The 26,910-nt window shown below is 36.6% G+C and overlaps 1 protein-coding gene across 12 annotated transcripts in view; it reads left to right on the top strand.

Annotated features, from left to right (window-relative positions):
- Positions 1–26,910, top strand: part of PAN3 (poly(A) specific ribonuclease subunit PAN3) — a 110,442-nt gene that overhangs the window by 66,905 nt on the left and 16,627 nt on the right. For 9 of the 12 annotated variants that reach the window (XR_004325782.1, XR_004325783.1, XR_004325781.1 and 6 more), the window contains 9 exons: positions 14,163–14,410; positions 15,528–15,584; positions 16,526–16,630; positions 17,455–17,512; positions 19,912–20,073; positions 20,310–20,426; positions 20,511–20,612; positions 23,229–23,394; positions 24,481–24,571. Coding sequence is in view for 9 of the 12 variants with exons in the window: in XM_032496389.1 (XP_032352280.1) it covers positions 14,163–14,410; positions 15,528–15,584; positions 16,526–16,630; positions 17,455–17,512; positions 19,912–20,073; positions 20,310–20,426; positions 20,511–20,612; positions 23,229–23,394; positions 24,481–24,571 (1,106 nt within the window). In the remaining 3 variants the exon portion in view is untranslated. The remainder of the gene's footprint in view (positions 1–14,162; positions 14,411–15,527; positions 15,585–16,525; positions 16,631–17,454; positions 17,513–19,911; positions 20,074–20,309; positions 20,427–20,510; positions 20,613–23,228; positions 23,395–24,480; positions 24,572–26,910) is intronic. The other 3 variants (XM_032496390.1, XM_032496386.1, XM_032496384.1) reach the window with 2 other exon arrangements.

The raw sequence follows: 26,910 nt of genomic DNA, 5'->3' as shown, positions 1-26,910 counted from the left end.
TGTGTGGTATTTTCTTGAACACAGTAACTTGAAATTGGTGGATGAAGGGTAATAATTAGTCTTACATTCCTCGGCCTCCTTTTCTGTATTTTCTGTCATATAGTAATGTAAAAATTATGATTCACATGAATAAGTTGTGCACCCATTTGTGCATTTTTATCTGAGTACATGTGCACTTAAATAAAGATTATTGTTGAATCACTACCTTCCTAGTAAAAGATCTATATACATTGACGGGGTGACAGGAGAGAGACGTTTATTCTGAGGTCTCCATGAAAACACCCTAACCCAACACAGGTTGAGTATGTTGGTGATGATCCCTTGTTTGCTAAAAAATGAATGCATGCTAATTTGGACCTGCATTTGTGATTTTATTATTGATTTAATAAAAGTGAAATAATAGATGAAAATCAGATTAAGGTTTTACAGAACCCTAAAGCATTTCTGGAAGCCTGGAGTTCTGCTTAATGCAGTTGAGAACCGCTGGCACAGAGGCCTGCCTCTTGATAGGAGTCAGCCCGCCAGGACACAGGTGCCGGAGACTGCGAGGGTGGTTTCCTCACCTGAACCCCAAGAACACAGGGAGTGGTTTGAGTGGCTGTTGATGGATTCTCCCGAAGGTAGCACACCACAGGTGCATTTGTTGCACACAGTGGGGATCTGAGCTCATTAGGATTTTACTTTCTCTGAGAAAGGCTGGGAAAGTGAGGAGTGAGCAAGGCTTTAAAACCAAACCAAAACCTCCTTGCAACCTGCCAGGTGCCTGTATTCAAATGAGAACAGTTTTCAAGACAATGTGTAGTCACTGCTAGTTTTGTCCTCCGTGAATCTGAGCTCTGAGACCCTGAGATTCTTGGTTGAGAATCAAGAATTTTCCACATTGCAGATGACAAGGGAAAATTTTTAATTAGAATTTTTTCCTATACGAATAAGTGAATGAATAGTTTTTTTTTAAAAATGAGGTCTATTGGTCACCTTCATGCCTCCTTCTGGAGGCAATCTTGAGTAACATGTTTTATGAGAAGGTTTCAACCTAATTCATGTGAAAGGACAAAAAATGATGTTTCAGTGTTCTGAAAGTAACTTGAGCTCTTTGGTTGCCTCTCTTATGGAGGTTTTTTCCCCTCTTTCGTAACATGTTATTGTAGACAGAACCCCTAACTCGTGGAATGGAAGGCCTCCTTGTTGCGGTGTATTCTGAAGCTCAGAGGCGGTACATTTTTTTGTTTGTTTGTTTTGTTTTTGTTTTAGAGATAACAGGGAAGGTAGTTCACTATTACAAGTCTTGTAACAATGTGTTACCCTTTTTATCTTTTGATTCAGAATATTTTCTCTAACTAATGAATGAGGACCTTGCGTTTAGGGCATTAAGTACCATTTTACTAGTTTTTTTATATATGGCCATAAGCAAAGCTGCCCTGGACATGTAGACCGCTTTTGGGGTGGAAATATTTAATATACACCCCCCCCCCAGCTTTTCAAAGATTAAAGCAGAACAACAGCTTTGGCCCTTGGAATACTTTCTGTTTTGAGTCCCTGCAGATTTCTTCTTGGGTGAGAAACCCTATGGTTTGTGTGATAGCTTTTCTTTTAAGCTTTTTAGTTTTAACATTTCTTACTGTAAATGAGTGAAAGCTTTAACCAAGAACTGCTTATGGTGTATAGACGCCTTCAGTTTGTTGGCTACTACTGTAGCTGAAAGGAAGCTGAACTATTTTTTGGACCCATTATGTTGTCCTTTCCACTTGGGTTTGAAAAAGCTTATGAGCAGTAGCTGTTCTGATTTTTGTTGGTTGTTTTCTCTAGGGAACAAGCTACCCTCTGAGTCAGCACTGGACTTGAAGATAAACCCTACAATTCATGAAACTGACTGATCCGACTAAAGGATGGATAGTTTGGGCAGCGTTGGACAGCTCTGAGGGGTCTGTTTGTTTAACTGAAGGGGTTGTTGAGTTCAGCAACTTTTAATTCCCCCGATCATAAGGGGTTGCTGCTGTGAAAACAGGGTTTGTGAAGGAATTGGTTCTGGCAATTAACATCAGTATTCTTAATGACTTTGTTTTCCTTTATCACCACACCTACTGGAACAGTCCTTTACAAGTGTAGAAGTTATACTGCTGTTTGTTTCCAGCAAGAATTGGCATGCCCCTGAGAGGTCCGCGTAGGACTTTTGCAGTCTACTTACCAACCCAAGTTACCCTTTTCCTTGCACGGGGTTATAAACATTTCTCTCAGGTAAACCTTTTGGCATTTGGGTTGTTTCATCTTTTCAAAGGTAGTTTGTATTTGTGGCTTGAAACTTTTAGGATTAAATTGAATGTAATTTGATTAGTGTGTATTTTACTAGATTAGTTAATAATTTATATTTTGGCTTTTGGCTAATATTGTAATATGATTTTGATAATTAACAGCTTTTATGTTAAAAGCTTACAATATTTTTTTGCCATTATAAATTATGCAGGAATTCTGTGGGTTGTCTTTTTGGAGGCTTTTAAAAACAGAGTGTAGCATAACATAGGAAATGCTTTGGCCAAAGGTACATATATGTGTGTGATGACACATAATTTTGTGGTTTACGAGTTAAAGGATTATAAATATATTAACTTTATTTTAATCACTTGAAAGTATGATTTAAAATATAAAGGAATAATGGGAATTTTACCTAGCCAACATCTGGGTTGATTATTAAATATCTTTTACTGTTCAGTGATCCTTTATCATGTCAGTGTTTGGAAAATGGGGCTTCAGACAGCGAGCTTTTATACAGTTCAACTTTAGGTTCATTAGTAGCACAGTTGGTATTCCTTTGTATCTGGCACTTTTGATTAATAACATTTCTATTCAGTTTTGATAATTATCTGCAAAGCTGAATTTGACAGATGAAATTTTTATGGGGAAAGAAGTAAAGGCTAGTATTATCTTAACTTTTGCTTCCTAATTCAATTCTTTTTGAATAGTGGTTTTATTTTGTGCAGTCTGATGAATAGATCTACATTTGAAATGCAAACATGCCTAAATGGTGGTTGTCTCAGTTAAATATTTATGTCTATTTTTTAAAGCTCCTTTCTTATCTGAGTTTGTGGCTTAAAAGTGATGGTAAAATGTTCCCAAAATAAAATTCAGTAAAATAGTGACTTTCTTACTTAATGGCAACATCTTGAAGGATTGTTGCCATTTAGCCCCTGGATTCTAAGATGCCATCTGTTACAAAAATATCAATGTAATAATAACCTTTTGAGAGTAGAAAAAAAATAGTGTGACTAGACATACAACTTTAAAAAAATTTAGTAAGAAAATAATTCAAACTTCCATATGACTTGAATTCTTCAGAAACACTAATTCAAGTCTTTAAAGTCTAATTCTAATTCAGTGTTTAAGTTCAAGGATTTTCTGAATTACCCTTGTCCATAGTGGTTATACATAGCTTCATAGTGACTTGTTTCTTTTCACAGTATCTAAACCTTTAGGATTGACAGTGTAATTTTGAGGCTTATTGTAGAAATGCAGACACTTAAAACAGATAAATGTTTTGAGTTGGTTGTACCATCCTCCCACCTGTAATATTTTATATATTCTAAAATTTGACAATTCTTCTATTTTTAGTCACATTTTCTCCTTATAACTTTTTCTTCTAAGTGCATTATTTTTGTATGACCATTAGGGATTTAAATTTAGGTTAAATTCAACAGCATGAGAGTGCTGCACTGGGCTGTAGTAACACTCAAGGGACCTGGATTCTAGTTTCATTTGTATCATCACTGCTCAAGGTTATTCAAAATCTAAACTTAAAAGAAATTGATTTTATTTTAGGTAAAGTTAGTAAGTATTCAAATGGCTTTTTGTTATTTCTGAACTGAACTAAATAATTGTGTCATGTGAAAAATTTAGTGTGTCATAGAACATCACTTATACTGAGCTATTTTCCTCTAAAACCCATTCTTACCACCTTAATAGACTTCAGTTGATTGACAGTGTTTTCTCCATCCTTCAAATTGCCATTCAGTTTTTAAAAATTTATTTTATCTATTAAAACATTGAATTACAGTGTTACCTTTTAAAAAGCATCATATATGTTTATGCTCTGTGTGTATATACATTTATTTTAACTAATAAATGTCTTCCAGGATTTAAGACTATTTCTTCAGGATACTTTCCGGAGCTAGAATTTCTGGGACAATGGCTGTGATTAGTGTTTAAGCTGCTGAAATTGAAAGCAGCTATTTTTTATGACACATACACTGGATCATAGCCTAGCTGTTCCTCTTTGGGATTACTCTGGAAGTCCAACAGTTATTTACTAAGAATAAAGTTGTGTTTCATATACTTAATTTTTAAATAAGTAAACTTCTTTAATGGCTTCTATAATTCCAGTATACTAGAAGCTAAAATATGACAACTAATGATTTTACAAAGTCTTTTATGTTTAATATTAGTAGCTGAAATCTTATTTTAAACCATAGTGTACATATTTACTGTGTATGTTTAGACAATTCAGATACTGAAGAAGCTGATGAAACACACAGATTCAGCTCGTGTTTATGTGAACTGCACTTAATTTTCCTCTGCTGTATTTCCTAGCCATGTAGTGCACATCACTAGTTAATTTTTCTCAGTGTGTATGGACAAAAATCAACATAAATCCATTGCCCTAACTTAAGGCTTATTTTTTATTTTTTTTCCCCTCCTCTCTCTTCCCCGGGGCATGTGTTTAGATGTGAGAAGCAAAACATTTGCCCTTGCTGGGGAGGGTATAGCTCAAGTGGTAGAGTGTATGTTTACCACACACGAGGTCCTGGGTTCAGTCCCCAGTACCTCCTCCAAATAGAAATAAATAAATAACCTAATTACCTCCCCTCATAAAAAATAAACAGTTTGCCCTTGTATTTCTCTGTAACAATGTTCGCTATACTGTAGAGTGGGATTATGAGGGCGTAGTGGCTATACTGGGACAGCTCAAGGTATCTGTGCAGGAACGAGTTAACGCAGCAGGCTGAGGGCTGCTGTCCTTAGCGAAGCCTGCTTGCAGAGTTGGCCCTGGGCTGGAGCCTGTAGCTCAGAGCTGGGGAGTGTTCCCCTCACCCCCCACCTGATTAGGGTGGTTTACTGTTCCTAGACTCTTTGTGCAACCAGTGTGGTTTATGCAGCACACCTGGTTTCCTTCTGGGAGTGTAGAATTCTGGTGCGGGCTAGGCAGAGGTGTCTGTGTGATCAGTCCCCCTGTAAAAGCCTTGGCTGCCAAGTCTCTAATGGGCTTCTCCACCTGGAGGAAGGGTGGACTGTGTGACTCCTTGTGAGGAGGAGAGCACAAGGAAGCCCACACATGGGTTCCTCTAGATTCCCGCGTGTCTTTCCGTCTTGAGATCTGGACGTGTACGTTCACTGCATTGCTGAGATAAATCTTAGTGCTGACTGCACCTCTATGCTGAGTCCTTTGAGTTCCAGTGAATTTCTGAACGTGGGAGTGGTCTTGGGGACCCCCAGTCAAGGATCTTTGTTATTAAATTTACTGGGAATCTCAAAGGATTATATTTTAAAGCTGTTCTATTTATGCAGTATGTGGAGAGTGCATTTCTGATGTTATTCCGTAACTCTTAACCCTTTATTTCAGAAAGTTCTATTCAATAGTAATCTGTCCTGCATGCAGTGTAGCTACCTAGAGTATCCTGGGGAATTTGTTTGACAGGTTGCATCAAATTGCAGATAACTCTGTGACATCCCAGACTTCTAATTGTTAAAATAATTACAGTTAAAACTTTCTTTAAACTCACTTTCTCCTTCTGCTAAGAACAGCTAGTGATGGAAGCGGACTAAGAAGGAAAGCTTGTCTCTGAATCACTGAAAGAACAAGAGGGGGTAGGAGGTGGAGGAAAGTGCTCCGAGCTCATTTTGGAGTTACACCCACCCTTTAAATCATCATAAACAATGCCAAGGGAAAGAATTTATTAATTCTTAGTATATTTAAGATCCTATTAGAATTTAGGAGCATAAACTCAGTGTCTGCTTTTTGGGCTATAATAACCGTGCATTATTTTATTTGGGAAGGGGTGTGTTTGGGGAATTTGGTTAAGAAATATCAATAAAGAAATAAATCTTTAATAGTAACTTTTTTATATTCCTGGATATGATCATACAAATTCCTTACTATGATTTTCTCTTGAATGAGGCCCCAAATACTGGCGTTGTTTTTATGAAGATAATGCTCCCTCTGTTTGTCTTTAGTTCAAGTTCGTCTGTTCAGTATGAGGTATGTTTTGGTGACTTCTAATCTAAACCATGCTCTTCAGTCTAGTCATACGTGACAGTTTATTTCTAAGGATTTAATTTGGTTATCGGAACTTTGTGAAAGTTAACAACTTCAGTTACAGCAGCATTAACGACTTAGTTAATAACATTAGGGTGACCTAGGTTTACCCAGACTCCACTGACCTGGGGAGAGTAGCGCGAGAATTATCAGAGCGCTTTGTCAGAAGGATGTCTTCCACCCTTGAGTCTTTCTTCGCATTCGCTTGTTTCACATTTGCCTTTAAACAGTGATGACTGATATGTATGCCACTTGATGGCATGAACATTTGCTTCTCTTCTCCCAGCTTCTTGTTACACTCAGATAATTCTGGTGGTGGCACTCTCCATTTCCTGATCATAGTCGTTGCAGTACCAAGAGGAGGAAACTTTCGCCTCTTTGCTCTTTTCGGCAAATGTGCTGTGTGCTGGCACTGTGTGTAGTTGGGGATACGGAGAGGATTAGGGCCCAGTTTGAATTGTGAGGTACTTGTAGCAAAATACAAAGTACAAAATGATGGGGATAACTTTTGAATTTGGATACCAGGAACATTTGTAGAGTAAGAGATTTTTCAGAAAGTTGAATTGGAATTTACTGTGAGGATGGGGTGTAGAGAACTTGGTGTTGACAAGGAAGGTTGTTGATAAATGTGCCAGAGGAGGAAACAGCCTTGAAGACCTGTAGATCCGGAAGCAGCTCTGTGTCTTCAGGGAACTTGTACTGACTCTCTAGATGGATTAAAGACGACTGTCGTCATCACAGTATTGTCTTTCTGTCCACAAATGTGGGCTCTCTCTCCATTTCTTTTTTGCAGGTCTTCTTTAATGCTTTTCCACAAAGGTTTATAATTTTCTGTGTCTTACGTATATTGGTAGATAATCTGAGACAGTTCGTGGTATTTGTTGGTATTATGATTGTTACCTTTAAAAATAAAACTTTTCTAGCTGATTATTCCTAGTGTGTAGATATGTGATTGACATTTGTATGTTGGTTATTTTGATACATTCATCCCATCATTTAAAGATGGTTAGTAAACTGGCATATCTGACTACTGTGCACCTGCTCCCCTGAAGTTTTGTCTTATGCTTATTTTTTCATATGTATTAGAGCTCAAGTTTTATGCTTACCCTATTGCATTGACACACTATTCATAGGAGCTTTTATCAAACATTTTTGTAACTACAGCTCTCATCACTTTTTAGTATCTAGTGGCCTTATACCATACTTCTTCCCCTTTTCCTTTTGCATTCTTTTCTCTTTTTCTTCCTGTGTCCTTGCTTTACTTTAATAATTTTCCTCTCGATTCTTAATGGTTATTTTTCCATGTGAGTATAACTGGTTTGGCTAATTAAAAAAGATGCTGTTGGTATTTTTATTGAGCTAGCATACTTTTAGATTAGTTAGGGGTAGAATTGACGTTTTTACAACAAATAGATATAGGTATTTATTTTCTTTTGTTCAGCTTCTCTGTTGTTTCTGACAGTAGTCTTTCCCTTTCCTTCATGGAAGTCTTGCACATTCTAGGTAAGTTTGTGCCTAGGTATTTTATCTGTTTATAAGGGCCAATTAATGTAAGTGGATTATTTTTCAGTTTATTTGTTGCCCCCAACACACACACGTGCGCACTCACACGCACACACATACAGTCTTCTGTTGGATTAATGGAATTTTCTTGATCCTTCTGCCCTGTGTTCAGCAGTGATCCCCCATCACAGTCTAATTCCACAAAATTCCCAGTACTCCGGCAGGAAACTTCATCCCTATTAGTAGTCACTCCTCATTTCCCCCCTCCTCAGTCCCTGGAAACCATGAAGCTACTTTGCGTCTTCATGGGTTTTCCTGTTCTGGATATTTTATATAAAAAGAATCATACATTATGTGGCCTTTTTTGGTCTGGCTTCTTTCACTTAAAAGTGTTTTCAGGGTTCATCCCCAGTGTCGCATGTATCAGTATGTTTTCCTTTTTACAGGTGAATAATATTCCATTGTGTAGCTAGATCACATTTTGTTCACCTATTTATCAGTTGATAGACATTTAAGTTGTTGCTGCTTTCTACCTATTATACTTAATGCTGCTGTGAACATTCATGTACCAATTTTTGCATGAACATAATGCTTTTAGTTCTCTTGTGTAGCATACTTAGGAGTAGAATTGCTGGGTCATGTGGTTTCTCTGTGTTTAACAATTTGAGTTCCTGCCGAATTGTTTTCCAACATGACTGCTGGATTCCCACCAGCAGTGTGTGAGGATTTCAGTTCTCCATTTTCTTGCTAACATTGTTATTTTTGTTTTTGATTATACCTTCATAGTGGATATAAAGTGGTATCATTGTGGTTTGATTTGCATGTCCCTATTGGATTAGTGATGTTGAGCTTCTTTTTATGTGCTTATTGACCATTTATGTATCTTCTTTGGAGAAGTGTCTGTTCAGATCCTTTGCCAATTTGAAAATTTGGCTATTTGTTTTTATTGTTGAGTTATACAAGTTCTTTGTATATTCTACATACTAGACTTTCATTGAATGTATGATTTGTATGTATTTTCTCCTCTTTTGTATGTTGCCTTTTTACTTTCCTGCTGGTTTCCTATGAAGTACAAAAAATTTTAAGTTTTGGTGAAATCCAACTTATTTTTCTTTTTCCTTTGGTTATGTGTGCTTTAGGTGTCTCAACTTACACTATTGTTTAACTGAAGATTATGAAGTATATACTGGTCTTCTTAGAGTTTTATAGTTTAACTCCTATATTTAGATTTTTGATCCATTTTGAGGTAGTTTTTGTATATGGTGTAGAGGTTGAATGTTACATACTGTATTTCCATTTTATGTGTAGTCACCCCTAGAATTTTAACATGCATGCTTTACCAAGTATGAAATTGTTGAAGAGGAAAGAGGTGGCTGATCATTAAATTGTTCTTCACTAGGGAGGTGTGAATGACAAACCTTAAAACTCTTTTTGTCCCCTCATTTGCCCGTTGTGTATAAACTTTTAAGATGACAGTGTATTTTCCCTTCTTACTTTGACTATATGATTTCATTGTCTAGTGTTACTGATCAGTCTCCTGTTAATGTTTTTCTTCTTTAAAGATAGTCTATCTTTTTTAGCTTTCGTAGCTTTTTAGATTTTTCTCTTTATCTTCGGCATGCCACAGTTTCGTCTGGTTAATTGGAAGGGATTTGTTTTTGCTTATTCTGTTCAGAACTCTTGTTCGGGACTTCTGGAATGAGGATTTCTTTGCTAAATTAGATCTTGAAAATCCCAAATCTTTTCTTTGAAAATTGCTTCTCCAGTACTCTTTTTTTTTGTCCTGGAAATTGGCTTTCTCATTCTACTTTTCCTACTTAACCACTCTTTTGTGTTTTCCAAGTTTTACTTCTAGATTCTTCTCTGGTTTACATTTCCTGTCTTTGTGTCTACTTTGCTGTTTAACTCATCTGTTAAGTTTTTTCCCCTTTAATTTTAATGGTTATATTTTTTGCTCCTATAGAGTCTACTTTGTTCTGTTTAAGAAGAACAAAATTTTTTTTGGTGATATTTATCTCTTCTTTCATGTTCTTAATCATTTTAATTGTCGTTTTAAAAAATATCTGTAGGGTTCTGTTATCTGGGATTCATTGCTTTCAGGTGCTGGTTCTCAAGTATATTGTGCATGCTGGTTCTCATTTTGGGAGTTCTTTCAAGTGGGATTATTTTTTGTGTGTTTTGGGTTGTAGAAGTGTTTGTCAGAATAGTTGGTGTCTGCTTTATCCAGGTGTCCAGTGCTGATGCAGTTTAAACTTTTGCTAGTTTCTCTCTGGCGGTCCTGTAACGTGGACTCTCCTGGGAGTTTTCTCTCCTCCTGTGCATGGTACAGGCGTTGGGTTTCCATTTCTCTTGACACCACCCCAGCCCTCTTCCTCCTCCATCTCTCTTCCACAAACAAATGTACCTTTTTCCTCTGGGCTGATAGGTAGAAGTTTTCTCCTCGAACTTGGACTAATGTTACAGCTTTTTCACTAGGATTTCACTGACTTTACACTAGGATTTGAGTTCCAGTCTCCACATTTGAGGCCACATTTCATTTGCCCATGTGGGCGTTGAAGCCTCACCTCGTAGAAACTACATCTGGCCTCGGGTAGAAATCCTGGAGATTTGCCTTCTCATTCTGCTTTTTCTACTTAACCACTCTTGTATTTTCCAAGTTTTACTTCCTACAGCATCACCTCTTAATTCCAAATTTTGCCCCGATTTCTTGCTCTTGGAATTTTTTGTTCTTTTTATTTCAGTTATATTTTAAAATTTAGGTCTTATATTTTATCTTGTAGTTCTGTGTATTCGTAGCTTTGGCTGGGACTGAGGGAGTGTATCCATGTTAGCTCAGCCTCTGATTTCCCAGAAGTAGTATTAGCTTAAGTGGTTGTTTGTATTTAGGAACAGTGTTCATTTGGTGTATGTTAATATTGGGCATTTACTTTATGTGTTCTGTCAGTATTTACAAGAGTCTTTTTTTTTTTTATTTGTTTCCTTGGGTTTTTCAGGAATAGAATTATGTCATCCAAAAACACTGACACTTTGTTTCTATAAGTTAGCTGTAAAAATTTATATCTCATCTCCTTATTTTGTTAATTGTTTTGGTTAATTCGTCCAGTGAGCATTTCTGTATTATACTTCACTTTTAAGAAGAATACTTTTAAGATACTTTTAAGAAGAATCAAGAAAAAAAAAGTTCTAAAGCAATTAATTTATATCTCAGTTTGCATATTGACTTAATAAGAAATTATAGTGAAACTATCATGTATGTCACCAAGATGTCATTTTAAGAGTTAATTACAACAGTAATGCAAAAAATAAATACACAAATGGAGTATTTTTAGTTCATATTTTTTAAAATACAAATTTTCACTCTTAAAGATTGTCTCTTACGGTGTCCTCAGTGTGTGACTGTGTTTGCTTACATGCTCTAGTGACTGAGTGCTGGTTAATAGCAGGCTGTTGTCATAACCACATGTAGCCCCCTCACTCCCTCCACCCACACACAGAAAGATAGAACTTAAAAAGGAATATTTATATGTGAGAGAGGTGAAATTGCACCTGTTCATTTAATTCACCTTTATTTTTAACTACTCATTTCTGTAGTATGGTTCTACCCCTTTGTACTGGTTATAATTTAGTGTTACATGTAGGCAATTAATATTAACTGTGTTGTGGTTGTCGTCTTCGCAATACCAAGCACAGAATAACTCTCTTCAAGTGGGGATGTGTGTATTTTACCCATTTCTTTAACGTTTTTGTAAAATATTTTGGTGGGACAAAACTTTGCCTTTTGTGACTAGATCTGATGTTTCAGTAATTTGAAGGTTCCGTATCCTGTTACCTTTATGGGTGGTGATACTTACTACCACACATGTTTTATTTTTAATATATTTACATGACTCCAGTCAGCCTCGGTTCAGATATACAAACTCAGATTTCAGTGCTGAAATAGCCACAATATTTACAATTCTTAAGAGAAAGCTTGTACTTAGAACTTGTAAATTCTACTGTACATGAATTTCCTTCCTAACTGACTCCCATTGTTTTTGGTAATTTTTTTCCATTTATTTAGCCTTATAGAGAGATTCTAGCCTTTGTTTCACTGCTCTGGTGTCAGAATCCCCCCTCTCCCCGCTTAGGTGGTCCCGCTGGTGCTGCTGATGTGAAGACCCTCCTCTGCGCTCTGGTGTGAGGCTGAGGGACTGGGCGGTGTGCAGAGGATTGGCTAAGAGCACGGGCTTTGGAATCACACAGACCTGAGTTTGAATCTTGATTCTTTTGTTTAATAACTTATGTTTGTCCTTGCAATAATTTTGTTTTAAATTTTTGTTTTTAAGCTTGTTTCTTCCTCTATGAGGTGACTGTGTCACCTGCCTCACAGGGTTATTGTGAGAACTAAATAGGCTGGTGTATGTGAAGCGCTCTTTTTAATGCCTGACACATGGAAGGTGCTTAAGAATCAGTAGCTGTATTTGTTGCTGTTGTTTAATTTAAAGGTAGTAAACAAATTTACTTATTTTTGGTGACTTGACTAGTTTTATCTTGGAAACAGAGACTAGCTTTAGGAAAACTAAATGCATTTTGTATCAGATAAGTGGGGAGTATTTATCTTTTGAGAATTGTTGAAAATAATCCAATTTTTACAGTATGGATTAACCTACAATTAAATGTATAATACAGAGTTAGAAAAACATAGAATTCTGGAACAGTTTTTTAAAAGTTAGGCTTATATCTTAATATAATAGCTTGGCTTCCTTATAAATATCTTTTGTAGGAGTTTTAGATTTTTTAAGTTTCTCTTAGATATAGTTAAGGCATACTTGAGAATTCTTGGCCTATTTTAATGTCAGTGCAGCAGACACTGGTACAGCAGGAGGAGTATGAAATTGGAAGTTTGGAGACTTGGGTTTGAGGCTTGGCTTTGGTGTTGACTTTACACATACGTCCTTGGTCGCACAACAAACACCTTGTGTCTGAGTTCTAGTCTGTACCACATTGCTTGTAGCCTGGCCTGCCTCACCTACCTGCCCACTTAGTTGCTGAGAAAATCAGAGGAAATGATTATGTTAGGGCTCTTTAGAAAAGAAGGGCTATCCAGAGCAAAGATGAGTATTATCTTAGTTCTCACCTTGTTTTTGTTCATCTACATCTTTTCAAAAAACAGTATTGGTGTTTTATAAATTTTTAGCAAGTGAAATTCATATCCCTGTTAATCAGATTTATGTGACAAGAGGCGTTTTGGTAGCTTTTTTTCTTGAATCATGAGATGGCATATTCAAAGGTGAAGGTTTTGAGTCATTCCCCAGGTAGCCAGAAAACAGTCCCTGGACAAGCTGATTTTTTTCAGGAAGTATGACTGTAGCTCTAGAAATTGTTTTCAGTCTCTGCTCAGAACTGATCACCTCCATTGAGCCTTTGACTGACTACCTGGTTTTACTTAATTTGCATTCCATCTACATCTATGCATGTAGTTTGCAGTCTGTTACTTTATATTTGAGTGTTTCTGTAAGTCATTTTATGTGTTTTACATGTGACCTGGTCTTGTTTTCTCAGCTAGCTTGGAGTCTCCTGAAAGGTGAGGACAGTTGTCCTTCCCTTTCTTCACTGTAGACCCGGGAAGAGAGGGCGCTCTGCACCCAACGGTTTCTGACTAGTTGTGTTTAGGTGAACCTTGCACGACAACAGACTGGTGTCAGCTGGCCTGATGTTAAAAAGCGTGCATGTGCAGAAATTTTCAGTTGTCTACTATAGTGTATGCCTGTTTAAAGCTAAAAGGCGTCAAAAATACAATATTTAAGCTGCCAGTTGTTTCAGCTAAGACTGGACTTAATTTTTTTTGCTTTTTCAAGCCATTCTGTTAATTGTATTTTGCCAAAAGAAATCTAATAAATCTCATTAAGTAGTTTGATTTTTTTAATACTGTAATATTTTAGGGAAATGTGGTATTTGTATTTCTTATAGCTATGGTTTTAAATGATTCTTAGCAAAAAAGGAATTCTATTTTTTGTAAAAGAAAGGCCTTTATAAAAGGTATTTTATAATAGGCCCAGTTTTCCACTAAATCAGTTTATTAAATTATCAGTAATTCTTATTATTGAAGTTTTTCCTGTGTGAACCTTGATACGGAGGAGACTTTTTTTAACAGCAATTTTCCTAATTTATTTGGAAAGACTACATTTGAAAAAAAAATTCTTTGCATTTTCTTTAATCAGAGCTTTCTCTAAAACAAACTAAAATTGTCTTTTATCTTTACATTTAAAAAGTTTTGCTAAAGATATTTCTTCCAAACGAATGTTTGCAATTTATTTGCCAGATTTTTTCTCTAAAAGCAATTTTTCCTTTCTAAGAAGCAGTTTTATATCTTCTTCAGGAATGTCACTGTCTGCTGGGTCTTCTCCTCTTCATTCCCCCAAGATCACTCCACATACTTCTCCTGCTCCCAGAAGAAGAAGTCACACTCCAAATCCAGCAAATTACATGGTGCCTTCTAGTGCCTCTACGTCCGTCAGTAATCCTGTTTCTCAGACTCCGTCTTCTGGGCAGGTGATCCAAAAGGAAACCGTCGGGGGGACGACTTACTTTTATACAGACACAACCCCAGCACCTTTGACTGGAATGGTAGGTCTGCATTAAAGGAGAAAAGACAGAGCTCCTAGAACAGTTTCTTCTTGTAAATGAGGTTAATGAGGAGGTTATCCCCTCTTGTATCTTTTTACTGTGATGTGAAAATGTAATTTCCTAATTTAGATAATTCTAATCTGTTCTTACCTCTTCAAAGTAATCTGTTGCTGCATTTTTAATAACTGTATAGTTTTGGACAAGTCAGACATTAGATTACTCCAGCTCTGGTTTCGTGCTTCATGGCTTATGGGGTTACCTCGTACTTTTGTTAGCTGGAGTTGATGTTTGCTGACATTTGTTTCTAGCTATAGGTAGTTGCACCTCTAGTAAGAAATTAGAGAAAGTGGATGGTTTCTTATCAGTACTTACTGAAAGTGGACTGATGATAAACACTTTTTCAGGCAAGGCAGTGATTTCATAGCTAGAACCCTGCAGAGTGGTGGCTGCTGTCATAAGAGGCCTCCAATGTGGGTCACTGAGAAGGAGGGAGGAAGTTTAGGGAGCGCTGATGGTGCCAGAGGAAAGAGCTACCAAAGAGCTGCCAGGAGAGGAGAGGGGGAGGGGGCAGAGAGCAAAGTGCTGTGTTCCATAACTTAATTGTACCTTTTTAGCTTCATAACTTTGTCTATGTTGAAAAATTGTGTAACTATAGAAAAATAAGTAGTAGATGAAGATCTCATGAGTAAGAAAACCAAATTCCATCAGAGTATGAAAGCTGGTCTGAACCATAGACATTTGAGAAGATTGTGGACAGTAGGCTTAGATGAAAAGTGCATTTGGATTTTCGGAAGCAGATTTTGATCCCACAAGTTAAATTCATGATTTCGTTTTGATTGTATTTAATCTTTTACTAAAAGGCAATTTGAATGGACAGAAAACAGGTTTTTTTGTTTTTCCTTCGTAAGAGTCCCAGCTCTGCCATTGTTTTGTGGCTCTTGAATCTTGGTGCCTCCGAGACTGTTTCCCGAGTTGTAAATGGGAGTGATAGTGCCTAACTGCCGGGTGAGAAGTAGATGAGAAAGTATTTATAGAAGTACTTGTAAACCATGTAAAATACTTTTTAAAAAATAATAAAATAGCTAATAGTTTTTTGTTCTGTTTTGTTTTTGGTCAGAGATCTTTCAAAAATTATCACAGAACAGCTTGCCGAACAGAAGGTCAAATAATTGAGGTAGAGTAGAGACTTTCCTTGATTCTTTCAAGTAAGAATTCCATTAATGTTTTACTTTGGGGGGGGGGTTATTATATTTCATAATTATTTACGTTTTTATTATGCTTTCTTTTAATCACATTTGTAGAAAAAAGGTGTAATGTATAAAGAGGTTCTTTTGTCACAAAACTGCCTCAGCTGTTCTGTAGAGATTATATATGGCACATATTTATAATGTTTTTACTCTTCAAACCATTCTTAAATAAAAATATGCTCCTGGGAAAGCTGAGGTAGTCAGGCCAAACTCTGCTACATTCTGATGTAAGGAAACCAAGGCAAGAAAAAGTGGTAGTACTGTCATTGCAGATATAGGTTAAAGGAAACCTTACAAACCACTGTGCAGATACAGTGAAGGCAAAGAGAGGCAGAGGAAAAGGGCAGAAAGCAGGGCGGTGGGAAGAGTCCTGCTGGACAAATGAAAGACAAGAAGCCGGAAGCAGAATTTGGTCACTTAGTTGTAGTTTGATTGGAAGGTAAATATATTGTTGCCCCCTTCTGTTCATTTCAGCTGCTGACCCAGAGTATGTTGGTCCTCTGCTGTTGTAGTTTGAGGTATTAAACAAGTATCTAGATAACACTTTGTTTAGTTTGGCTGCAAAAAACCCTTTAAGAGGGCAGTTCTTTGGGCAGCCAGGCAGTGTTGCTTCATTATCTGACTCTTCCCAAGCACTTTTAGTACCTACTTTCTTCCTCTCTTCCAGTTGTTTTAAAAAATTCTTACCAACTGTTTGTGTAAGATTTCTTTCAAAGACTTAGTTTTGCCTCTCATTGAAACTATAATTTTACTGTGTCTGAACAAATGTTTCTTTTCTCATCAGAGTTTTAAAAATTATCAAAATAAAGATAAAGCCTATCAATTGAGAAAAATTGATCATTACACTTTCCCCCTCCCTACCTTTTAGGTGTTTCCAAACTATCATATTTACCCTCCAACTGCACCTCATGTTGCTTACATGCAACCAAAAGCGAACGCACCTTCCTTCTTCATGGCTGACGAACTCCGCCAGGTAGGCTGTCAGAATTCGTTGTGGGAAGACTTCATGTCTGTTGTGTTTTAGCAAAGAACTGGAGAAAGGACAGAGCGCTTCTCAAATCTGATTTAATCAAACATGCTGTACTAAAGCAGATAAAACTTAGAATTCATGAGTTCTAACTGATATATTTATTTAAAGAAACCTGTTTTTCAAGAAGATTGCAAGTAATTGTGTTAGGATAGAAAGCATGGAATAGCGATTTAAATGGGCTGCCTTTCTGCATCTCATGAGCAGTGCATTGGAAGGTCTCTGTGAAATATATAAATCAATAATTTAAATCATTTCTAACTGCTAGACAACTTTTTGCTAATATCTCTAGTAGTTAGCTAAGGAGTAGCTAATAAGTAGTTTGGCTTAGAAATAAACTTCATTTTAAGAGAGCTCAATATTTTCTATAAAGTAGGTTTCATAAAATAATTTTTTGTAAACAGTTATATATTATTTGATGTGTAGAATTTTATTTTTACACTTAGATCTCAGAAATGTTTTTATTTCACAGAAGTAGGTTGCACCAGTATAATGTTTATAGAGTGGATTATTAAAGAGCTTAGCCACAGAATTAGTTGTATGTTTTGGGTTACAGACTGCTGCTTGCACCCGTCCTGAATTATGGGCAGGGCTGTCTATCTAGGACTGGAATTTGAACACTTTACCATTATTAGGAATGTTATTTCATGATATCAACATTAAAAACTCACATGCCAAGAATATTGATACTTATGCTATTTAGTAATAATAGAAAATCCAGATTTCAGAAGCTGTGTTTAGATGTAAATATACTTATTTTCTTTTCTTAGGAGCTGATTAACAGACATTTAATAACAATGGCTCAAATTGATCAAGCAGATATGCCAGGTAAAATGGAATAGCTGTATAGGGCAAGGGGTAGGTGGGAGGGTGGGGTGGGGAGCTTCCATGCCCTCACTAGCTGCGCCACCCTCCCAGCACCTCACTGTGCTCACCAACCTGTCAGCTCTCTGAATCCCACTCTTCAGGAGTTTTTGTGGAAGTCTGGTTGTCTGGGCATGGCTGATTAAATCTCTGGCCATTGGTAATTAACTCAGTTGCTGGCCTTTCCCCTCTCCCTGGAAGGCTGGGGGTGGAGCTGAAAGTTCCATGCTTCTAATCAAGATTTGGTCTTTATTTGTTTTTTATTATATACAGCATAGCAGAGCTTTTTATAGTATATGATAAAATTTCTCAAAGAGTAAAGGTCCACGACTGCTGAAAGCACTTTGAAGGTTCTGATTAGGAATCTGGGTGTACTGGGAGAGGAGAGGCTTGGTTTGCATCTGCAGTAACTAAAACAGTGTGGTAATGGTGCTGAGTTACACACGCTGATTAATGGAACAGACTCGGGAGAGCCCTGGCACACTTTGTAATGGAGGGGGCGCATCGGTGGGGAAAAGGAAGGCTTGGGGAAACTGGTTTTCTTTAAGGTAAAAGATGATATCATTATCTCAGACCACATGCAAAAATCAGCTCCAAATAGATTTAAGAACATAAATGTCTAAAACAAAACTTTAAAACTCCTACTATAAAACATAAATGAATAGATTTAACATTTCATAGGGAAAGATTTCCTATATAGGAGACAAATACAGATTGTTGATGCTTAAAGAAAATACTGATGAATTTTATTGAATTAAAAACAGTCCAGAGATATTTGTAGTAAAGGAAAAACTTCAGAGAAGATATTTACACAATTGACAAAGAAAATAAAAACCACAAACCAGTAAGAGCGTAAAAAACTCAACAGAAAAATGGCCAAAAGATAGGAATAGGTGTTTCAAGAAAGAGGAAATTCACACAACCAAAAATATGTGCAGAAATGTTGAAAATTACTGATGATTAGGGGAAGATGAGATCATTTGACAGTCTGACCATGGGCAGCGTTAGGATATGGACCTGCGGGTTCTCCAGCTTGTTGCTGCTGATAGGATAGATGGGTGAGCCTGTAATCAGTTTGGACAGTTCCTGAAGTTGAATATCTGTTACCCAGTGATTTAGCCAGCTCCGCTTCTAGATGTAGGGAAGCTGTACATTTTTAACCAGAGAATGTATGAAGTATTCATAACATCACTGCTCACTGTCGCAGATACAGCGATCATTTCAGACGCCCATCTTGAAGGACAGCCGATGGATTAGCTGATACTGTCAGACAGTGGCATGTTAAACAGTAGTTTAAATGAAGAAAGGACATTTCAGAAAGAAAGCAACAATACAGAAGAATCTTAGTAATGTAATGTTAAGTAAAAAAAAATGAGTTGCAAGAAGCTATATATAACAGGGAAGGGTATAGCTCAGTGGTAGAGTGCGTGCTTACCATGCACAAGGTCCTGGGTTCAGCCCCCAGTACCTTCATAAAAAACAAACAAATAAATAAATGAACCTAATTAATTACACCCTCCTGCTAAAGAAATTTAAAAAAGGAGAGAGATTACATTTAGTATACCTTTTTATAAAGTTAAAATTTATATATGTATTTACATTTATATATATGTATATATACATACACAATCTTTTGAGGAGTACATGTAGGTGTAATAAAACTATGTAAAAAGGGGAGGAAGAGAGAAGGACAGCGGAGGTTAGAGAGAACCGTATACTTAGATGACAGTTAAAGGTCTGAGGTTTTGTTTACTGTGTGTTTTCTTTGGGGAATGTGGTAGGCAAAGTTGTTTTGATTTTTCTTTTTAATTTTTTACTGTTTTGCTAGGGATTAAAACTATTTCACCGAATAGTTAGAGAGTTTGATACAGATTGCCGTATTTGCACATGCACATAGACACGGGCGTATTGCATATATACTCTAATTTATTGTTACTTGTTTTGAATTTTTTGTTTAAAAAGCAGAATTCATGTGCTTTAACACCATTGTCTACGTTTTGTACAAAATAAAATGTTTAAAGAAGAAATCTGTCTTGATTTTTATTTAACAGCAGAATCAGTAATGTTTAATATCTCTAAGTGATAGTGCAAATTGTTTCTAATAACTGAGAAACAAGAGTTGTGCTATAAAAGATAAATATTTTTGAGTTCATGAAATCTAGTTGTTCCTTGGTTGTTTTATAATGCCTATTTTTATTGATAGTGAAACCAGTTTGTTCTATAGAATTGTTATGAATGTAGACATTGTTGTAGGATATAAAGTGTGTTTGATACTGATAGTTTATAGATTTGATTTCTCTTGATTACTCTGAGAGACTGTGAATGCCTGCAAGTTAAAGTCATGTTCCTGTGAATTACTCTAGCAGTCCCTACAGAAGTTGACAGCTACCATAGCCTCTTCCCTCTAGAACCACTGCCACCACCCAACCGGATACAGAAATCAAGTAATTTTGGATACATTACGTCTTGCTACAAAGCTGTAAACAGCAAAGATGATCTGCCATATTGCCTTCGAAGGATTCATGGTGAGGAAGATAAGTTATCCTCTCTTAGGAGCGTATTATTGAGGCTAAGATTACTCAGACATTCCTGAATAGGTTTAGTTATTTAACATGGATTTAAAGGATAATAAATAAGTGTATTATTTCATCTGTATAGTAGTATCTCATAAATGATGTATAACATGGCCTTTTCTTCACATTTCTGATGAAGTAAGGGGAAGGTGTCATTTACAGCTCAGCAGAAAAATTTTCTTTTTCAGGTTTTCGTCTTGTTAACACAAAGTGCATGGTATTGGTCGATATGTGGAAAAAAATTCAGCATTCAAATATTGTAACCTTGCGTGAAGTATTCACCACTAAAGCGTTTGCAGAGCCTTGTAAGTAGTTTGTAATTGTTCTGCTGGAGGGCTTCAGGATTTGAAGCCAGCTTGCAGTAATGAGTGTTTGTGTTTTATTTTAAGCCCTTGTGTTTGCGTATGATTTCCACGCCGGAGGAGAAACAATGATGAGCAGACACTTCAATGACCCTAATGCCGATGCCTATTTCACAAAGAGAAAGTGGGGTAAGAAAAGATGCCAGCAAGCTGTGTCTGACACGTGTCTTTGCTCTGTGGAAGAGTAGTTTTGTATTTTAAAATACATGTGAATTTAGCCCTGTAATCATGCAGCTTAAAGACCTTATGGCATTTAAAAAAGAAATACATTAAAGAAATGGAGACAAGACGTAACAAGTTAGGAAATAACGTATTATGTGTACAGACTGAGATGAAGGTGGGTTGTGAAAGAATCATGTAAATATTTGAAACTTAAGTGACTGAAACTATGATGAAAGTTTTTTCCTCTTAAAATTTTTTATTTTTCAAACCTACAATGCTTTCTGAATAAAGGTGGTTTGGAAAATTCAGTAAATTGAAAAATAATCCCTGTAACTTCATCACTGAAACCACAGCCACGTTTAAATCTTGTGGATTTCTTCTCAGATTGTCTAGTGTGACTGTGTGTCATTTATGAAATTATTTCCCTAAACAAATGCTTTTGCTTAAAGGTAGGATTCCATGTTACTTAAGGAATTAGTCTTCAAAACAAATTTTCAGGTAACTTTTACTTGAATGGAGAATACTTTTTTTGGGGGGGGGCCCTTTCTAATATTTACTTGAAGAATTGTTTTATAGTTCAAATATTACACAGAACCAAGATATTTTAATTACATTCTAACAAATGTTTATTAAAGTATAAAATCATTTCAGAGTAAAAATCCTTTTAGAGATGTCTATTAATTTATTTATTTGCAGAAGGAAAATGTATATGTCATTTTCCTGTTTGGGGAAAGAAAAGAAACATTACCTTCTTTGCTATGGTTTTTAATTTGTTTAAGATTTTTCTGACTGTATCCTGAGAGAAAGTGAGGAGGGAGAAGACTTGAGTCCATGTTCCAATCTCTTTTGGCTCGTGACTCCTTTAAGGATCGGCGTTATGGATAAAAATATGTTACTTCTGTTTACTCGTAACTGCTTTCTGACAGTTGGAAGAAGAAAGCTGTGGTTACATGGCTGTTTCACATTAAAACTCTGGTTGCATAGTGTGGGCATGTTTTCCCTTTTTGCCGTGTCATCTGGAGCACATACATAATTTTGTTGAAGGGGATGTGGTATAACTTTTCCTATAGATGAATATAGCTGGAGTTGTTCAAGTTTATTTTAGTAATAACATCTGTGAAATGACTGTTGGCTTTAATTTATAGCTGGGTTTCTTAACCTCAGCACTGTTGATGTTTGAGGCTGGATCCTTATTTTTGTGGGGCCGTCCTGTGCGTTGCTGGGTGTGCAGTAGCGTCCCTGGCTTCCACCCATTGCACACCAGTTACAACCATCTCCTCCAGTTGTGACACCAAAAATATCTCTAGACACTGCTAAGTGTCCCCAGGGGGCAGAATTGACCCCTGTTGAGAACCACTGATTTATAACACTCCTTTCCAGTGTTTTTTTTTAATCTTAATTATTCTGTTGTAAGTGTTGACTGGTTATTTGATATAGTATGTTTACATTGTTGCAGGAATAAGTTCTCTTTCGGATATTTGAAAGTGTTGTTGAAAGTTAGTAACTTCCCTGAATGTACCATATGTACTTTAATCACAGCCACTTGTATTACAAGGCAACCTTCTGTTTTCCCAGTGTGAATATTTAACAAAGAAGGAAAAAAGGGCCAGTGTTCGTTTAATCTTGTAGAGACTTAAGTGGAAGTCTAATGCTTTCTTATATTATTTAATTTGTTAACTTAGCACAAACTGAAAAATCTCATTTTGTAAGATGTAGTAATTATGAAATGGGAATAATAATGCCATGCCGTGCAGGGATTGTGGAGAGAAGTTTACAGTGACAGAATCTGGCACACTGTGCACTGTGTTTGCTATAAATACTTCTTTTCCTATTACCACATTTATTAAATACTTCTGTTAAAACTCTTCATGGTCATCTTTGTCTTGGCTTTTATCACTAGAGCCACTTTTTGAGTCATCTAACACTGTCTTCCAGGTTATATTTTTTCATTCTGTCTAAACTGAGGGATAGCAGTTTTTGAATTTTGTATTTGCTTTTCCCTAGAAATTTTGTCACAAGCCGTAAGTACTTATTTGTTGTTTATTGTCTCCACAGTTAACCATATAACTGTGTTTCTTTTATAACTGATTCAGAAAAAGTTTGTTTACAACCATACGAGCACTTGGATTATCAGGTCATATTCCCTGAAATAACTGACAGAATCTAGATTAAATTTTTATGGCTCCTTTTCTACTGATTAACAGTGACCCAGAAAGTAGTATTAAGAAGCACTTTCAAGAGTTGAGAGAATCAAAAGGATCACTTTCCATGGTAGACCAGATTACTTTTGTGTTTCATCATTACACATAAGTGACATATTCGGTGTTTTACATTCATGTTTTTGTGAATTGGATGCCATCCTGTCTAACTGACGTGGTGTAGTAGAGGAGGCTGAGAATTAAGAACGATAAGAAACTTTTTAAGTTCTTACTAAAAACCTAAACTTAAATTATATATATACACATAAATTAACAAGTTGTGCAGTGAATGAACATGAATTTTCTTTGTTAATTTTGGTTTGTTTTAGTCTTTTAGCTGATTACTTAAGTAAAGATGCCATTTTAAAATTTGTTTGTGTGACAGGTCAACATGATGGGCCTCTGCCCAGACAGCATGCTGGGTTGCTGCCAGAATCTCTCATTTGGGCGTATATCGTCCAGCTGAGTTCTGCGCTGCGTACCATTCATACAGCAGGTTTGGCATGTCGAGTTATGGACCCAACAAAGATTCTGATAACTGGCAAAACGAGGTACTAGCATTTTGAGTGTTGGCTTCTTTATTGAGCATCTGACCTATGAGAGCTCAGTAAACATAGCATGATGATTTGTTTTAATTCTACCTTTTCATATATTCCATCCAGAAGAACTGCTGTGACTTTGGTTTCATTTGAAAGTTTCTTTAAAATGTTGACTTCTTAATAAAATGCTGATTGATAACCAAGATCTTATAAGGGTTTGGGAGGTATATATGGTTAGGGTTGGGCAGATGTCTGAGTAATACCAGTACAGCTTTTCTATATGCAGCTGTGCTTCTCCGGTTTCGGCGTGAATCTGAGTCACCAGCGGGCTCAGTGAGCACAGGCTGCTGGGCTCCATCCCCAGAGTTCTCAGTCAGGAGGTCTGGGGCGGGCCTGAGAGTGTGCGTTTGTGACACGTTCCTGGGAGGTGCTGTTGCTGGATTGGGTCCCATGCTTTGAGAACCACTGATGCAGAGTTAAGTAAAACAGACCTTGACATTAGCAGGATTTTTATTTGAGTTGCTGAAATTTTGAGAATTGTCTTGGACAACCTGGCATAAAAAGCTCAAGATCCAGTAGCAGGTTATTTGGGTTCATATCCTGGCTCTGTTCGTTAACTAACAGCAGATTACTGAACGGCTTGGTGGTCAGTAATCTGTGAGACAGGCACTATTGTTATCTCCATTTTCCATATTTATAAGATAACCTGCCGCATAAGATTATTGAGAGGATTGAGTGAGTTAATACATATAAAATGCTTTGAATAGGGCCTAGGACCTTTTCAGCAAGTGGTTATGAAACTAAGTCTCTTTTCTTGAATAACTAATAAAGCAGCAGCTTGGTGTGGTGAAAAGACCACTGGCCTGGTAGTCCAAAGATGTGAGTTATAGTCCTGGCTTCATGTGTTCCTGACTTTCATAACCTTGTTGTCTCGATACCTGTGAGCCTTAATTTCCCTATCTCTAAAGTGGGGATGGACAGGAAGTAAGACCAGATAGTGTTCTGAGATCCTTGCTGTTATAGGAAATGTTAAAGTTCCACGAGTATATAATTTTTTAAAATCTCATTTTAATTATTTTAATTTTCTGGTCTTTAAAGGTTGCGAGTAAATTGTGTTGGAGTTTTTGATGTTTTAACGTTTGATAACAGTCAGAATAATAATCCATTGGCGTTAATGGCTCAATACCAGGTGAGTAAGAATTAACATGGATACTTTCTTAATAACTGAAGGCTTGATTTTTTTAAGATAAACTTTATTTTAAGGTGTTTCAGGGTTTTAAGTCTAGATTTCAATTTATTCTGGGGTGATCTCTCTGCAAAGTTTGAACCTGTATTCTTAATCACTGTGATGTGTTTAGTGTAGAGCCCTTATACGTTGGGATACACAGAATTAATGACAGTGTTAGAGACAGTAGCTGTTCAAATGAAAATGCATTTATATGACTAGGAGATTTGTCCTCAGCATAGATTAAAACAGATTACTTAGCTAAATGAAACATATTAAATGACATTGTACTTTTTCCCACTTTTTAATGTGTTAAAATCACACCTAGTTTTTACTTTTAGAACAGTTGTCCCACTACCAATCCAAAAATTTTATTTTCAAAGGAATATTGTTGTGTTGCCATCTTCTAAATAATTTTTTTCTTTTGCTTAATCAAAGCCTGTGACTCATGTCTTGTACATTGTTAGAAGTTGGTTGCAGAATGACTTCATAACATTGTGGACTTAGGTCCCATTATGTTCTTAGTTATTGGTTCTTCTTTCTTGATTAACACAAGGTGTGGGAGAATAAGAACTTATCTCTGCAAGGAGCATTAAGTGTAGTTACTTTTGCCTTGATTGCCCTATGGAAGTAAGATAGCTGTTTAAAGTAAATACATCATTCAGCTTGTCCCACAGTGCTTTATGTTTGTTTGGAGGATATGCAAAGCAGCTGTCATTTTAAGATAATGTTAGTTTTTTTCATGTAAGAAATTTCTGGTGTTTCTGAATATTTATTAACTTACAGAGGTTTGATATAAGGCAGAATCTCTTATTTATGTGGAGAAACAAGGAGAAGACCATCTTACCTTCCACTGCCCTTCTCTTTTCATTTTCTTCTGTTTAAATCTTTGAAAGATTTATTTCACTATATAAGACAAAATTTCAGAACAAAAAGGAAAGGCCAGAATGAGCAGTAGAGTTTAAGTAATGTTTAGTATTCCAGTTAATTCATGCATAAACCTCTTCCTTTTTCTACTGGACCACGGATGGTGCAGTCCCCAGACTTGGAGGCGCTCATCACACTCAGTTGCATGCAGCCCTTTCACAGCCTGGTCCTTCCCCTCTGCTGGTTCCCCGCTAACCATGACAGCAGCCAAGCTGTCCTGGTTGGTAGCGCCATCTAGTGGGCACTGCGTGGAAGACTCAACCCCCACCAAACCCCGACCCACCACTGTCTTCTGCCTAAGGGAGTTTGCGCCTTCTTTCTTATCTAGGATGATTGTTTCTTAGCTACTTTTCTGCTTAACTTCTGTCTTACACTTAGTGCCTAAGTAATTGGCTCTGAAATTTTTTCTTATAATCTTTGTGCTCCTGAAAGTGACTGTTGACTGTTAAAATACTAGTGATCTTTATATATCCAGGAAAATAGTATTAAACTTTTGAAGAGAATTTAGGCATTGTTTAGAACCAGTGCCATCAACCTCTGTTGCAAGTGTTTGGAAACCGCATGTCTATATTAGGTTTGGTTTGGTTTGGTTTGGTTTGGTTTACAAATGTAGCCTCACAGTACCTCTTCATTCTTCTCTATTCTGAATAGAATTCCTTTTTTAAAAATTACTAGTGTAAGGTAAGAATAGTTTGATTTTATTTTTCTGTATCAAAGCAGTATTGTTTTCCATTTTTTCTTTGCAAATGTACATAATTTGCATCATGTTATGGGTTGTATAGTTACCATGAAAAACAGCTCTTCTTAAGAAAAAATAATTCCAGAGTTCCAAACAAACAGCTTTAAAGTAAGCATTTGGGGCAACTGACTGGTAAGTTAGGAACTGCCTTCATTCATAACTCAGGCTGCTTTCAGCCACTTGTCACCTTCCTTTTATTTTTCAGTGGTAGAGGATATATCAGGTTTTCGTTCTTTCCTTTTTTTGGATGGGTGCATATATGTAGAAGATTTTTCATATAGCTTATAGTAAGGTACAGGAGACAGTCCCAAACAGGGGTTTGTGATTTTTACAGAGAAGAGGGTGCATGAGAAAGGAGTGCATTGTTTCTTGTAGTCTATTTTTCATAGTCGGTTTCAGACACGTGAATAGAGACTGACTTTCAGTAAAATGTACATAAGTAGAGCCATAGATAGAATCAGAGAATAACCAAGAAATCAAGAATCAGGAAGAAACTGAAAATGAGTTGGGGGGAAAGCCTCCAGAATTCAGCAAATGAGGGGAAAGCCGGGTGGAGGTAAGAAGCAAAGTAACAAATGGAAAATTGTTTAGCTGGGAAATAGGAAAGGAGAGCTATGGACTTTCTCTGCTGTTAAAC

Source organism: Camelus ferus, chromosome 14, assembly GCF_009834535.1.
Source record: "Camelus ferus isolate YT-003-E chromosome 14, BCGSAC_Cfer_1.0, whole genome shotgun sequence".
Lineage (NCBI taxonomy): Eukaryota > Metazoa > Chordata > Mammalia > Artiodactyla > Camelidae > Camelus > Camelus ferus.
The sequence above is the reverse complement of the archived record's forward strand: the minus strand, read 5'-3'. Positions and strand labels throughout refer to the sequence as shown.